Raw genomic sequence first — 15,258 nt, forward strand, 5'->3', positions numbered from 1 at the left:
CTGTCTCTAGCCCGACGTTCTGTCTCTAGCCCGACGTTCTGTCTCTAGCCCGACGTTCTGTCTCTAGCCCGACGTTCTGTCTCTAGCCCGACGTTCTGTCTCTAGCCCGACGTTCTGTCTCTAGCCCGACGTTCTGTCTCTAGCCCGACGTTCTGTCTCTAGCCCGACGTTCTGTCTCTAGCCCGACGTTCTGTCTCTAGCCCGACGTTCTGTCTCTAGCCCGACGTTCTGTCTCTAGCCCGACGTTCTGTCTCTAGCCCGACGTTCTGTCTCTAGCCCGACGTTCTGTCTCTAGCCCGACGTTCTGTCTCTAGCCCGACGTTCTGTCTCTAGCCCGACGTTCTGTCTCTAGCCCGACGTTCTGTCTCTAGCCCGACGTTCTGTCTCTAGCCCGACGTTCTGTCTCTAGCCCGACGTTCTGTCTCTAGCCCGACGTTCTGTCTCTAGCCCGACGTTCTGTCTCTAGCCCGACGTTCTGTCTCTAGCCCGACGTTCTGTCTCTAGCCCGACGTTCTGTCTCTAGCCCGACGTTCTGTCTCTAGCCCGACGTTCTGTCTCTAGCCCGACGTTCTGTCTCTAGCCCGACGTTCTGTCTCTAGCCCGACGTTCTGTCTCTAGCCCGACGTTCTGTCTCTAGCCCGACGTTCTGTCTCTAGCCCGACGTTCTGTCTCTAGCCCGACGTTCTGTCTCTAGCCCGACGTTCTGTCTCTAGCCCGACGTTCTGTCTCTTGCTGACGTTCTGTCTCTTGCCCGACGTTCTGTCTCTTGCCCGACGTTCTGTCTCTTGCCCGACGTTCTGTCTCTTGCCCGACGTTCTGTCTCTTGCCCGACATCCCCTCTCGACCGACAGAATTGGAGACAGAATAAGGATGTGATATTCGAAACGCGTCCTCCTGCTCTATACTTCTGCCAGACATAATGAAGTTTTATCCATGACCAAATAAATTTCTACTTTTTTAAAGAAAAATTTGAATCGACTTGTTTGCTGGACCATATTCCTCTTTTCTTTGTCGCTCCATTGGGAGACCCAGACAATTGGGTGTATAGCTCATGCCTCCGGAGGCCACACAAAGTATTACACTAAAAGTGTAAAGCCCCTCCCCTTCTGCCTATACACCCCCCGTGCATCACGGGTTCCTCAGTTTACATGCTTTGTGCGAAGGAGGTCAGACATGCACGCATAGCTCCACAGCTTGGTCAGCAGCAGCTGCTGACTATGTCGGATGGAAGAAAAGAGGGCCCATAACAGGGCCCCCAGCATGCTTCCTTCTCACCCCACTCTTGTCGGCGGTGTTGTTAAGGTTGAGGTACCCATTGCGGGTACGGAGGCTGGAGCCCACATGCTGTTTTCCTTCCCCATCCCTTGATGGGCTCTGGGGAAGTGGGATCCTAATTCGGTCTCCAGACACTGAGACCGTGCTCCATCCACAGCACCTGGGGTATCTGCTGGACAAGGAGCCGAGTATCGTCAGGGACACTGCTGCTTTGAGATACTCTGTGTCCCCGTGGGGACCGCGCACAGAATAACTCCAGCATTGCTGGGTGTGTTAGTGCACCGGGGACCGCGGCGCTGACCGCGTTTGTGTCATCACACACTACAGCGTGCTGGTGTGCTTGGTTTACTAGAGACTACCGCCTGACCGCGCGCTGCCATTGCAACACGGCAGCGCGCCTGGGATTGTTTGTACGCCGAGGACTTCCGCGCAGACCGAGCTTATACGCCGGCCGCGCTTATAACTTGAGTCCCCGGCTTTTCCGGCCTAGTCTCGGTCTTTTCCCGCCCCCAGGCCTGTCAGTCAGGGGAAGGGAGAGATGTTGTGCAGAACGTCAGCACTGAGGGCTGGAGCGTGCTTTGCATACTCCACCCCCCTCACTGTGCACAGTGGGGCACCAGACTCCCGCACTTTTTCGGGCACGCCCACGGCCTCCTCCTCTCCTCAGGACGCCGGCAGCCATTCCTGTCAGCTCTTCCGACGCTGGAGAGGGGAGACAAGCTCTGGGAGACCCAGGCAGCGTTTCTGGTGACCACACAACCGCTTGAGCGGTCGGTAAGCAGCACCTATGGTGCTGGCCCCACTAGTGCAGTAGTGTACATATAGATTATATCCTTATATGCTATACTTTACACTGTATGGTGCACGATTGATTTTTGGCTATATACCCTCCGGGATTGCTCAGAGGACACAACAGCATGTCGTCCACAAGAAGCAATGGTGCCAAAGCACAGATTTACTATGCTGCCTGCGCTGCATGTACGGCTATACTACCGGCAGGTTCCACTGACCCTCATTGTGTGCAATGCTCGGCCCCTGTGGCACTTGCTCAGCCGGAGCCTCTGCGAAGGGGGGCCCAGGGGGAACCACCAGCTAACACTGTCCATGTGACGGGGACAGAGTTTGCAGTTTTTACTGATAGACTTTCTGAGACTATGGCTAAGATATTAGAAGCTTTGCAGTCCAGACCGGTATCTCAGACCATGGGCACTGTGGAATCACTGCACCATGGTCCACCTCAGTTGGAGCAACAATGTCCTCCCGGGGTGTCTCATAGGTCCCAGGGTGAGGTCTCTGACACGGACCGCAGTCCCAGACCACCTAAGCGAGCTCGCTGCGAAACTCCCTCGACATCATCACATTGTTCACGGTCTCAGCAGGACTCTCTGTATGATGAAGCGGAGGTAGCTGATCAGGATTCTGATCCTGAGGCCGCTCTCAACCTAGATACACCTGATGGGGACGCCATAGTGAATGATCTTATCGCGTCCATCAATCAAATGTTGGATATTTCTCCCTCAGGTCCTCCAGTGGAGGAGTCAGTTTCTCAGCAGGAGAAATTCCGTTTTAGGTTTCCCAAGCGTACCACGAGTATGTTTCTGGACCACTCTGACTTCAGAGACGCAGTCCAGAAACACCAAGCTTGTCCTGATAAGCGTTTTTCCAAGCGCCTTAAGGATACACGTTATCCATTTCCCCCTGACGTGGTCAAGGGCTGGACTCAGTGTCCCAAGGTGGATCCCCCAATCTCCAGACTGGCGGCTAGATCCATAGTCGCAGTGGAAGATGGGGCTTCCCTCAAGGATGCTACTGACAGACAGATGGAGCTCTGGTTGAAATCCATCTTCGAAGCCATCGGCGCATCTTTTGCCCCAGCATTTGCAGCAGTATGGGCACTCCAAGCTATCTCAGCGGGTCAAGCGCAGATTGACGCAATCACACGTACGTCTGCGCCGCAAGTGGCGTCCATAACCACTCAGACGACGGCATTTGCGTCCTACGCTATTAATGCCATCCTGGACTCTGCGAGCCGTACGGCGGTTGCAGCCGACAATTCGGTGGCAATACGCAGGGCATTGTGGCTACGGGAATGGAAGGCAGATTCGGCTTCCAAAAAGTGCTTAACCAGTTTGCCATTTTCTGGTGACCGTTTGTTTGGTGAGCGATTGGATGAAATAATCAAGCAATCCAAGGGAAAGGATACATCCTTACCCGAGGCCAAACCAAACATACCCCAACAGAGGAGGGGACAGTCGAGGTTTCGGTCCTTTAGGGGCGCGGGCAGGTCCCAATTCTCCTCGTCCAAAAGGCCTCAGAAGGATCAGACAAAATCCGATTCATGGCGGTCTAAGTCACGTCCTAAAAAGACCGCTGGAGGTGCCGCTACCAAAGCGGCCTCCTCATGACTTTCAGTCTCCTCACACCGCGTCCTCGGTCGGTGGCAGGCTCTCCCGCTTTTGCGACACCTGGCTGCCACAGGTAAAAGACCGTTGGGTGAGAGACATTCTGTCTCACGGTTACAGGATAGAGTTCAGCTCTCGTCCTCCGACTCGATTCTTCAGAACACATCTCCGCCTCCCGAGCGAGCCGATGCTCTTCTGCAGGCGGTGGACAGTCTAAAGGCGGAAGGAGTGGTGATCCCGGTTCCTCTTCAGCAACAGGGTCACGGTTTTTACTCAAACCTGTTTGTGGTTCCAAAGAAAGACAGGTCCTTCCGTCCTGTCCTGGACCTAAAACTGCTCAACAAACACGTAAAGACCAGGCGGTTCCGGATGGAATCCCTTCGCTCCGTCATCGCCTCAATGTCCCAGGGAGACTTCCTTGCATCGGTCGATATCAAAGATGCGTATCTTCACGTACCGATTGCTCCAGAGCATCAGCGCTTCCTGCGTTTCGCCATAGCAGACGAACACCTTCAGTTCGTGGCACTGCCATTCGGCCTGGCGACAGCCCCACGGGTTTTCACCAAGGTCATGGCTACAGTAGTGGCGGTCCTTCACTCTCAGGGACACTCGGTGATTCCTTACTTAGACGATCTCCTAGTCAAGGCACCCTCTCAAGAGGCATGCCAACACAGCCTCAATGCTACTCTAGAGACTCTCCAGAGTTTCGGTTGGATCATCAATTTTCCAAAGTCAAATCTGACTCCGGCCCAATCACTGACATATCTTGGCATGGAGTTTCATACTCTCTCAGCGAGAGTGAAGCTTCCGCTGAACAAACAGCGTTCACTGCAGACAGGGGTGCAATCTCTCCTTCTAGGTCAGTCACACCCCCTGAGACGCCTCATGCACTTCCTAGGGAAGATGGTGGCAGCAATGGAGGCAGTTCCTTTTGCGCAGTTTCATCTGCGCCCATTTCAATGGGACATTCTCCGCAAATGGGACAGGAAGTCGACGTCCCTCGACAGGAACGTCTCCCTCTCCCAAGCAGCCAAAGCTTCCCTTCGGTGGTGGCTTCTTCCCACTTCATTGTCGAAGGGGAAATCCTTCCTACCCCCATCCTGGGCGGTGGTCACGACGGACGCGAGTCTGTCAAGGTGGGGAGCAGTCTTTCTCCACCACAGGGCTCAGGGTACGTGGACTCAGCAAGAGTCCTCCCTTCAGATCAATGTTCTGGAGATCAGGGCAGTGTATCTTGCCCTAAAAGCGTTCCAGCAGTGGCTGGAAGGCAAGCAGATCCGAATTCAGTCGGACAACTCCACAGCGGTGGCTTACATCAACCACCAAGGCGGCACACGCAGTCGTCAGGCTGGCCGAGGAGGTCGTGGTACCCGGATCTGTGGCATCTCACGGTGGGCCAACCGTGGGCACTGCCAGACCGTCCAGACTTGCTGTCTCAAGGGCCGTTTTTCCATCTGAATTCTGCGGCCCTCAACCTGACTGTGTGGCCATTGAGTCCTGGATCCTAGCGTCTTCAGGGTTGTCTCAAGAGGTCATTGCCACTATGAGACAGGCCAGGAAACCAACGTCTGCCAAGATCTACCACAGGACGTGGAAGATATTCCTTTCTTGGTGCTCTGATCAGGGATTTTCTCCCTGGCCATTTGCATTGCCCACGTTTCTTTCCTTTCTTCAATCAGGATTGGAAAAAGGTTTGTCGCTCGGCTCCCTTAAGGGACAAGTCTCAGCGCTCTCTGTGTTCTTTCAGAAGCGTCTTGCCAGGCTTTCTCAGGTACGCACGTTCCTGCAGGGGGTTTGTCACATTGTTCCTCCTTACAGGCGGCCGTTAGAACCCTGGGATCTGAACAGGGTTCTGCTGGCCCTTCAGAAGGCACCCTTTGAACCTTTGAAAGATATTTCTCTTTCTCGCCTTTCGCAGAAAGTGGTCTTCCTAGTAGCAGTCACCTCACTTCGGAGAGTGTCTGAGCTAGCAGCGCTGTCATGCAAAGCCCCTTTCCTGGTGTTTCACCAGGACAAGGTGGTGCTGCGCCCGGTTCCGGAATTCCTTCCTAAGGTGGTATCCACCTTTCATCTCAATCAGGATATCTCCTTGCCTTCTTTTTGTCCTCATCCAGTTCATCAATGTGAAAGGGATTTGCATTTGTTAGATCTGGTGAGAGCACTCAGAATCTACATTTCCCGTACGGCGCCTCTGCGCCGCTCGGATGCACTCTTTGTCCTTGTCGCTGGTCAGCGTAAGGGGTTACAGGCTTCCAAATCCACCCTGGCTCGGTGGATCAAGGAACCAATTCTTGAAGCCTACCGTTCTTCTGGGCTTCCGGTTCCCTCAGGGCTAAAGGCCCATTCTAGCAGAGCCGTCGGTGCGTCCTGGGCTTTACGACACCAGGCGACGGCTCGGCAGGTGTGCCAGGCGGCTACCTGGTCGAGCCTGCACACTTTCACCAAACACTATCAGGTGCATGCCTATGCTTCGGCGGATGCCAGCCTAGGTAGACGAGTCCTTCAGGCGGCGGTTGCCCACCTGTAGGAACGGGCCGTTTTACGGCTCTATTATGAGGTATTATTTTACCCACCCAGGGACTGCTTTGGGACGTCCCAATTGTCTGGGTCTCCCAATGGAGCGACAAAGAAGAAGGGAATTTTGTTTACTTACCGTAAATTCCTTTTCTTCTAGCTCCAATTGGGAGACCCAGCACCCGCCCAGTTGTTTTTTCGTGTACACATGTTGTTCATGTTGAATGGTTTCAGTTCTCCGAGATTCTTCGGATTGAAGTTACTTTAAACCAATTTATTTGCTTTCCTCCTTCTTGCTTTTGCACTAAAACTGAGGAACCCGTGATGCACGGGGGGTGTATAGGCAGAAGGGGAGGGGCTTTACACTTTTAGTGTAATACTTTGTGTGGCCTCCGGAGGCATGAGCTATACACCCAATTGTCTGGGTCTCCCAATTGGAGCTAGAAGAAAAGGAATTTACGGTAAGTAAACAAAATTCCCTTCTTTTTCCATTGATTTTGGAGTTTGGCAGGTGAGTTGTATTCTTTTTGTTTTTTCTCCATCAGACAGGTCAGTATTCTGTGGCTATCAGACATGATTTTGGTGAGCCACCTCCTACTTGCCAGCAACATCGGCGCTTGTTTTGACTAGCCGGCCTGGCACAACATCATGTATTTGTTACATTATGGTGCTGGTAGCAGGAACAAGGCAGTTTGTAGGGCTCCTGTCTGGCCATTGACTACTGACGTTGCTGCTGGACCAGGGTCCTTCAAATTTATTCACTAATGTCTCTTATACTATGCTAAGTGTCCCCATAACTGTCACCAGCCCATATTCTAATATAAAGGTAGCATGCACAACCCCTTTAACAGGACATCAATTGACATATTAGATGCTAGTAGTTTACAGTTGGGTTTATTAGGGTGGCATGTCTAGTCTTTCATTAATGTCCGTAAACTGGTTCTGGTATCGTACAAAAAACATCAAGCACCGCCATACAAGATCCAGTTGATGGAGATGGACTACGCTGGTTCTAGAGAAAGCAGCAAGGTTTTTCTGATCTCACACAATCCCTTTAACTTCGATTATAACTCATCAGATAAGGATTGATACTCATTAGGCTATGTGCCCACGTGTGCGTTCTGCACCGCAGCTAAAAGGTGCGCTTCAGAGCGCAGCTGAACAGCTCCGTTCTGAAGCGCATGGTGCCTGCAGAGAACGTGCGCTCTGCATGCTGCCTCTCCCTATAGACAGCATGCAAACCGCACAGAAGAAGTGACATGTCACTTCTTAGAACACGCGCTTCGGGCAGCAGCCGAAGCGCTGCGCTCTAATACGCCACTTGGGCACGGCTCCTGCACAATCTCCATAGACTGTGCAGGGGACGCAGGACGCACGCAGTTACGCTGCGGTGCAGATCGCAGCGTAACTGCATGTAAACACGCAACTTGGGCACACAGCCTGAATCCAAGTGCAGCAGTCACGTTACTTAATATAATCTCTCATTTCTTGTGCAGAACAAGCCAAATCCTATAAAGAAGAGGGAAATGACTACTTCAAAGAGAAGAATTATAGGAAAGCCATCGTCGCTTACACAGAGGGCATCAAAAAGAATTGTAAGGATGCAGAGCTGAACGCGGTGCTGTACACCAACCGGGCAGCCGCTCAGTTTTATCAAGGTGAGTGCGGATGACAACGACAAATATATAGGATTATCTGATCGTAAAGCATATTATATACCTACTTTGTATAAAAAACATGCAGCTCCTCTCTTTACCACCCAGTCTGACCTCAGGTTTGCAGCTTGGGTGGGATAGTAGCAGAGAAAATCCCCCGATACCCAGCAGGTATGAGAACATAAATTATGATTTTCAAAGTACAAAATTTATTGTACAAAGTGCCAGTGCAATAAACAGTAAAAGAATTTCATGATACATAGGATAACATATGTTTGGATATTGGGGGGATAAAGATCCGCACCACAAAGGGTGGTACATTCAATACAGTTACTGCAACAGTTTATATGTAAGTATAGCTAAAATAGCCAGTGATGGCTACATATCACACCTAACAAAGAACACGAGTGCATGTATCAAATATCTCATAGCAAAGCATTAGGCAATGAATAACAGATATCCACAAATGATTCTATGTAAACTGCACATCCAGGGCTGTATTTTGCTTTCATGCTGCCCTAGGCACTTTAAGTGGTCGCGCCCCTTAGTGACAACGTAAAACTGAGTTTTCGCACACGACATCTGTTTAAGGCAGATCTACTCTGTAGCACACTTTAAAAAGTATCAATGAGAAACGAAGGGCACTAACCCCCCCCCCCCCAATGGGGATCACCACAGGCACATCAAAACATAGCATGAGTATAAAATATTCCCACCACACCGTCCCCACTTATATACTGTGACTGTCACACTGCCCCTAATAAACACCACACTGCCCTCCCTTATAAACTACTGTATATCCACCACACCTTCCTCGATTATGAAATATGATCTGTACATTGTGAGGAGGGAGCAGCATGATGTGAGGACAATGTCCCATGCATGCTGCCCCCTCCTCACAATGTCCCATGCATGCTGCCCCCTCCTCACAATGTCCCATGCATGCTGCCCCCTCCTCACAGTGTCCCATGCATGCTACCCCCTCCTCACAATGTCCCATGCATGCTGCCCCCTCCTCACAATGTCCCATGCATGCTGCTCCCTCCTCACAATGTCCCATGCATGCTGCCCCCTCCTCACAATGTCCCATGCATGCTGCCCCCTCCTCACAATGTCCCATGCATGCTGCCCCCTCCTCACAGTGTCCCATGCATGCTGCCCCCTCCTCACAGTGTCCCATGCATGCTGCCCCCTCCTCACAGTGTCCCATGCATGCTGCCCCCTCCTCACAATGTCCCATGCATGCTGCCCCCTCCTCACAATGTCTCATGTATGCTGCCCCCTCCTCACAATGTCCCATGCATGCTGCCCCCTCCTCACAATGTCCCATGCATGCTGCCCCCTCCTCACAATGTCCCATGCATGCTGCCCCCTCCTTACAATGTCCCATGCATGCTGCCCCCTCCTCACAATGTCCCATGCATGCTGCCCCCTCCTCACAGTGTCCCATGCATGCTGCCCCCTCCTCACAGTGTCCCATGCATGCTGCCCCCTCCTCACAGTGTCCCATGCATGCTGCCCCCTCCTCACAGTGTCCCATGCATGCTGCCCCCTCCTCACAATGTCCCATGCATGCTGCCCCCTCCTCACAATGTCCCATGCATGCTGCCCCCTCCTCACAATGTCCCATGCATGCTGCCCCCTCCTCACAATGTCCCATGCATGCTGCCCCCTCCTCACAATGTCCCATGCATGCTGCCCCCTCCTCACAATGTCCCATGCATGCTGCCCCCTCGTCACAATGTCCCATGCATGCTGCTCCCTCCTCACAATGTCCCATGCTTGCTGCCCCCTCCTCACAATGTCCCATGCATGCTGCCCCCTCCTCACAATGTCCCATGAATGCTGCCCCCTCCTCACAATGTCCCTTGCATGCTGCCCCCTCCTCACAATGTCCCATGCATGCTGCTCCCTCCTCACAATGTCCCTTGCATGCTGCCCCCTCCTCACAATGTCCCTTGCATGCTGCCCCCTCCTCACAATGTCTTATGCATGCTGCCCCCTCCTCACAATGTCTTATGCATGCTGCCCCCTCCTCACAATGTCCCATGCATGCTGCCCCCTCCTCACAATGTCCCATGCATGCTGCCCCCTCCTCACAATGTCCCATGCATGCTGCCCCCTCTTCACAATGTCCCATGCATGCTGCTCCCTCCTCACAATGTCCCATGCATGCTGCCCCTCCTCACAATGTCCCATGCATGCTGCTCCCTCCTCACAATGTCCCATGAATGCTGCTCCCTCCTCACAATGTCTCATGTATGCTGCCCCCTCCTCACAATGTCTCATGCATGCTGCTCCCTCCTCACAATGTCCCATGCATACTGCTCCCGCCTCACAATGTCCCATGCATGCTGCTCCCTCCTCACAATGTCCCATGCATGCTGCTCCCTCCTCACAATGTCCCATGCATGCTGCTCCCTCCTCACAATGTCCCATGCATGCTGCTCCCGCCTCACAATGTCCCATGCATGCTGCTCTCTCCTCACAATGTCCCATGCATGCTGCCCCCTCTTCACAATGTCCCATGCATGCTGCTCCCTCCTCACAATGTCCCATGCATGCTGCCCCTCCTCACAATGTCCCATGCATGCTGCTCCCTCCTCACAATGTCCCATGAATGCTGCTCCCTCCTCACAATGTCTCATGTATGCTGCCCCCTCCTCACAATGTCTCATGAATGCTGCTCCCTCCTCACAATGTCTCATGCATGCTGCCCCCTCCTCACAATGTCCCATGCATGCTGCTCCCTCCTCACAATGTCCCATGCATGCTGCCCCCTCCTCACAATGTCCCATGCATGCTGCCCCCTCCTCACAATGTCCCATGCATGCTGCCCCCTCCTCACAATGTCCCATGCATGCTGCTCCCTCCTCACAATGTCCCATGCATGCTGCTCCCTCTGCACAATGTCTCATGCTTGATGCTCCCTCCTCACAATGTCCCATGCATGCTGCTCCTTCCTCACAATGTCCCATGCATGCTGCTCCCTCCTCACAATGTCTCATGCATGCTGCCCCCTCCTCAGTGTCCCATGCATGCTGCCCCCTTCTCACAATGTCTCATGCATGCTGCCCCCTCCTCAGTGTCCCATGCATGCTGCCCCCTTCTCACAATGTCCCATGCATGCTGTCCCTCTCCATGAGCTCCTAATGCTGCCTTCCTCTTTTCCATAATGAGACCTTCATGTTGCCCCACTCATGCTAAGACCACCACACTAACGCTTATGCTGAGACCCCCCCCACACACACTACCCCACTCTTGATATTGACTCCCCTACATTGCTCCACTCCATACTGATCCCACACATGCTGCCCCTTCTTCACAATGAGCTCCCAATGCTGCCCCCTCTTATTCTGAGTCCTTACACTCCCCCCACCCAATCGATTTTGTCATTGCACTATCCCTCATCCCTTGTCCTCTGTCTCTAGCATTAGCCCCTCTCTCCCACTCCCCCAGCATCAGCCTCTCTCCCCCAGCATCAGCCTCTATCTTCCCTCAGCATCAGCCTCTCTTCCCCAGTCTCAGCCTTTGCCTCCCCCCAGCCTCAGCCTGCCCCAGTCTCCGCCTCAGCCTCCCTCCAGCCTCCCTCCAGTCTCAGCCTCAGCCTCCCTCAAGTCTCAGCCTCAGCCTCCCTCAAGTCTCAGCCTCAGCCTCCCTCCAGTCTCAGCCTCAGCCTCCCTCCAGCCTCCCCCCAGTCTCTGCCTCTGCCTCCCTCCAGCCTCCCCCTAGTCTCTGCCTCCCTCCAGCCTCCCTCCAGTCTCAGCCTCAGCCTCCCTCCAGCCTCCCCCCAGTCTCAGTCTCCCTCCAGCCTCCCCCCAGTCTCAGCCTCCCTCCAGTCTCAGCCTCTGCCTCCCTCCAGCCTCCCCCCAGTCTCTGCCTCTGCCTCCCTCCAGCCTGCCCCCAGTCTCTGACTCTGCCTCCCTCCAGCCTCCCCCCAGTCTCTGCCTCTGCCTCCCTCCAGCCTCCCCCCCAGTCTCTGCCTCTGCCTCCCTCCAGCCTCCCCCCAGTCTCTGCCTCTGCCTCCCTCCAGCTTCCCCCCAGTCTCAGCCTCTGCCTCCCCCCAGTCTCAGCCTCTGCCTCCCTCCAGCCTCCCCCCAGTCTCTGCCTCTGCCTCCCTCCAGCCTCCCCCCAGTCTCTGCCTCTGCCTCCCTCCAGCCTCCCCCAGTCTCAGCCTCTGCCTCCCTCCAGCCTCCCCACAGTCTCAGCCTCTGCCTCCCTCCAGTCTCAGCCTCTGCCTCCCTCCAACCTCCCCCCAGTCTCAGCCTCTGCCTCCCTCCAGCCTCCCCCCAGTCTCTGCCTCTGCCTCCCTCCAGCCTCCCCCCAGTCTCTGCCTCCCTCCAGCCTCCCCCCAGTCTCTGCCTCTGCCTCCCTCCAGCCTCCCCCCAGTCTCTGCCTCTGCCTCCCTCCAGCCTCCCCCCAGTCTCTGCCTCTGCCTCCCTCCAGCCTCCCCCAGTCTCAGCCTCTGCCTCTCTCCAGCCTCCCCCCAGTCTCAGCCTCTGCCTCCCTCCAGCCTCTTCCCAGTCTCTGCCTCTGCCTCCCTCCAGCCTCCCCCCAGTCTCTGCCTCTGCCTCCCTCCAGCCTCCCCCAGTCTCAGCCTCTGCCTCCCTCCAGCCTCCCCACAGTCTCAGCCTCTGCCTCTCTCCAGTCTCAGCCTCTGCCTCCCTCCAGCCTCCCCCCAGTCTCAGCCTCTGCCTCTCTCCAGTCTCAGCCTCTGCCTCCCTCCAGCCTCCCCACAGTCTCAGCCTCTGCCTCCCTCCAGTCTCAGCCTCTGCCTCCCTCCAACCTCCCCCCAGTCTCAGCCTCTGCCTCTCTCCAGTCTCAGCCTCTGCCTCCCTCCAGCCTCCCCCCAGTCTCAGCCTCTGCCTCCCTCCAGTCTCAGCCTCTGCCTCCCTCCAGTCTCTGCCTCTGCCTCCCTCCAGCCTCCCCCCAGTCTCTGCCTCTGCCTCCCTCCAGCCTCCCCCCAGTCTCAGCCTCTGCCTCCCTCCAGCCTCCCCCCAGTCTCTGCCTCTGCCTCCCTCCAGCCTCCCCCCAGTCTCTGCCTCTGCCTCCCTCCAGCCTCCCCCCAGTCTCTGCCTCTGCCTCCCTCCAGCCTCCCCCAGTCTCTGCCTCTGCCTCCCTCCAGCCTCCCCCCAGTCTCAGCCTCTGCCTCTCTCCAGCCTCCCCCCAGTCTCAGCCTCTGCCTCCCTCCAGCCTCCCCCCAGTCTCTGCCTCTGCCTCCCTCCAGCCTCCCCCCAGTCTCTGCCTCTGCCTCCCTCCAGCCTCCCCCAGTCTCAGCCTCTGCCTCCCTCCAGCCTCCCCACAGTCTCAGCCTCTGCCTCCCTCCAGTCTCAGCCTCTGCCTCCCTCCAACCTCCCCCCAGTCTCAGCCTCTGCCTCCCTCCAGCCTCCCCCCAGTCTCAGCCTCTGCCTCCCTCCAGCCTCCCCCCAGTCTCTGCCTCTGCCTCCCTCCAGCCTCCCCCCAGTCTCTGCCTCTGCCTCCCTCCAGCCTCCCCCCAGTCTCTGCCTCCCTCCAGCCTCCCCCCAGTCTCTGCCTCTGCCTCCCTCCAGCCTCCCCCCAGTCTCTGCCTCTGCCTCCCTCCAGCCTCCCCCCAGTCTCTGCCTCTGCCTCCCTCCAGCCTCCCCCCAGTCTCTGCCTCTGCCTCCCTCCAGCCTCCCCCAGTCTCAGCCTCTGCCTCTCTCCAGCCTCCCCCCAGTCTCTGCCTCTGCCTCCCTCCAGCCTCCCCCCAGTCTCTGCCTCTGCCTCCCTCCAGCCTCCCCCAGTCTCAGCCTCTGCCTCCCTCCAGCCTCCCCACAGTCTCAGCCTCTGCCTCCCTCCAGTCTCAGCCTCTGCCTCCCTCCAACCTCCCCCCAGTCTCAGCCTCTGCCTCTCTCCAGTCTCAGCCTCTGCCTCCCTCCAGCCTCCCCCCAGTCTCAGCCTCTGCCTCTCTCCAGTCTCAGCCTCTGCCTCCCTCCAGTCTCAGCCTCAGCCTCCCTCCAGCCTCCCCCCAGTCTCTGCCTCCCTCCAGCCTCCCCCCAGTCTCTGCCTCCCTCCAGCCTCCCCCCAGTCTCTGCCTCCCTCCAGCCTCCCCCCAGTCTCAGCCTCAGCCTCCCTCCAGTCTCAGCCTCCCTCCAGCCTCCCCCTAGTCTCAGCCTCAGTCTCCCTCCAGCCTCCCCCCAGTCTCAGCCTCCCTCCAGTCTCAGCCTCTGCCTCCCTCCAGCCTCCTCCCAGTCTCTGCCTCTGCCTCCCTCCAGCCTGCCCCCAGTCTCTGACTCTGCCTCCCTCCAGCCTCCCCCCAGTCTCTGCCTCTGCCTCCCTCCAGCCTCCCCCCAGTCTCAGCCTCTGCCTCTCTCCAGCCTCCCCCAGTCTCAGCCTCTGCCTCCCTCCAGCCTCCCCCCAGTCTCTGCCTCTGCCTCCCTCCAGCCCCCCCCCAGTCTCTGCCTCTGCCTCCCTCCAGCCTCCCCCAGTCTCTGCCTCTGCCTCCCTCCAGCCCCCCCCCAGTCTCTGCCTCTGCCTCCCTCCAGCCCCCCCCCAGTCTCTGCCTCTGCCTCCCTCCAGCCTCCCCCAGTCTCAGCCTCTGCCTCCCTCCAGCCTCCCCACAGTCTCAGCCTCTGCCTCCCTCCAGCCTCCCCCCAGTCTCAGCCTCTGCCTCTCTCCAGTCTCAGCCTCTGCCTCCCTCCAGCCTCCCCCCAGTCTCAGCCACTGCCTCCCTCCAGTCTCAGCCTCTGCCTCCCTCCAGCCTCCCCCCAGTCTCAGCCTCTGCCTCCCTCCAGCCTCCCCCCAGTCTCAGCCTCTGCCTCCCTCCAGCCTCCCCCCAGTCTCAGCCTCTGCCTCCCTCCAGTATCTGCCTTTGCCGCCTCCCCCCCCCGCATGCGCAGATCTCTGGTCTGCATTAGAGACACTCCCACGCTCCTTATGAATCCACTTACCTGCTCCAGTGCCCGCCGCCATCTTCCTGGCTCACGTGAGTATCCTCTTCTGACACCGGCTTCCATCACGGCGTCCTCCGCGGCGTCCTGCTGTGAGCTCTGCATGTGACGTCCACACAGCAGTGGACGCAGCACAGAGGAAGGAGCTGATTGGCGCGCGCCTGTGACCCCGGAAGTGCAGGCGCCGGCAGTTCCGGGGTCAATCAGCTCCCTGTGCTCGGCGGCCACAAAAAAAAAAAATGTAAAAAAAAAAAAAAAAAATTTTTTTTTTTTTTTTTTGCTGCCAGAAGGTGCCGCCCCTCACAATCTGCCGCCCTAGGCACCGGACCACGGGTGCCTAATGGTAAATATGGCCCTGTGCACATCATAAACCTCAGGAATTGTTTATGTTTTGGACTTAATGCCCCTGTACATTACATCCACCCCATGAGTTTGGTGTTAAATAAATGTAACCATCTAGTTACCTGTAGCCATTTGTTTATCCTGCAAAAGATGCCACCCCCC

At 56.4% G+C, this 15,258-nt stretch overlaps 1 protein-coding gene across 1 annotated transcript in view; it reads left to right on the plus strand.

Annotated features, from left to right (window-relative positions):
- TTC4 (tetratricopeptide repeat domain 4) overlaps nt 1–15,258 on the plus strand; it is a 75,771-nt gene that overhangs the window by 8,060 nt on the left and 52,453 nt on the right. The window contains exon 4 of the mRNA XM_075320111.1: nt 7,688–7,849. Coding sequence (XP_075176226.1) covers nt 7,688–7,849 — 162 coding nt within the window. The remainder of the gene's footprint in view (nt 1–7,687; nt 7,850–15,258) is intronic.

The sequence above is a fragment of the Anomaloglossus baeobatrachus genome, chromosome 8 (assembly GCF_048569485.1).
Source record: "Anomaloglossus baeobatrachus isolate aAnoBae1 chromosome 8, aAnoBae1.hap1, whole genome shotgun sequence".
Taxonomy (NCBI): Eukaryota; Metazoa; Chordata; class Amphibia; order Anura; family Aromobatidae; genus Anomaloglossus; species Anomaloglossus baeobatrachus.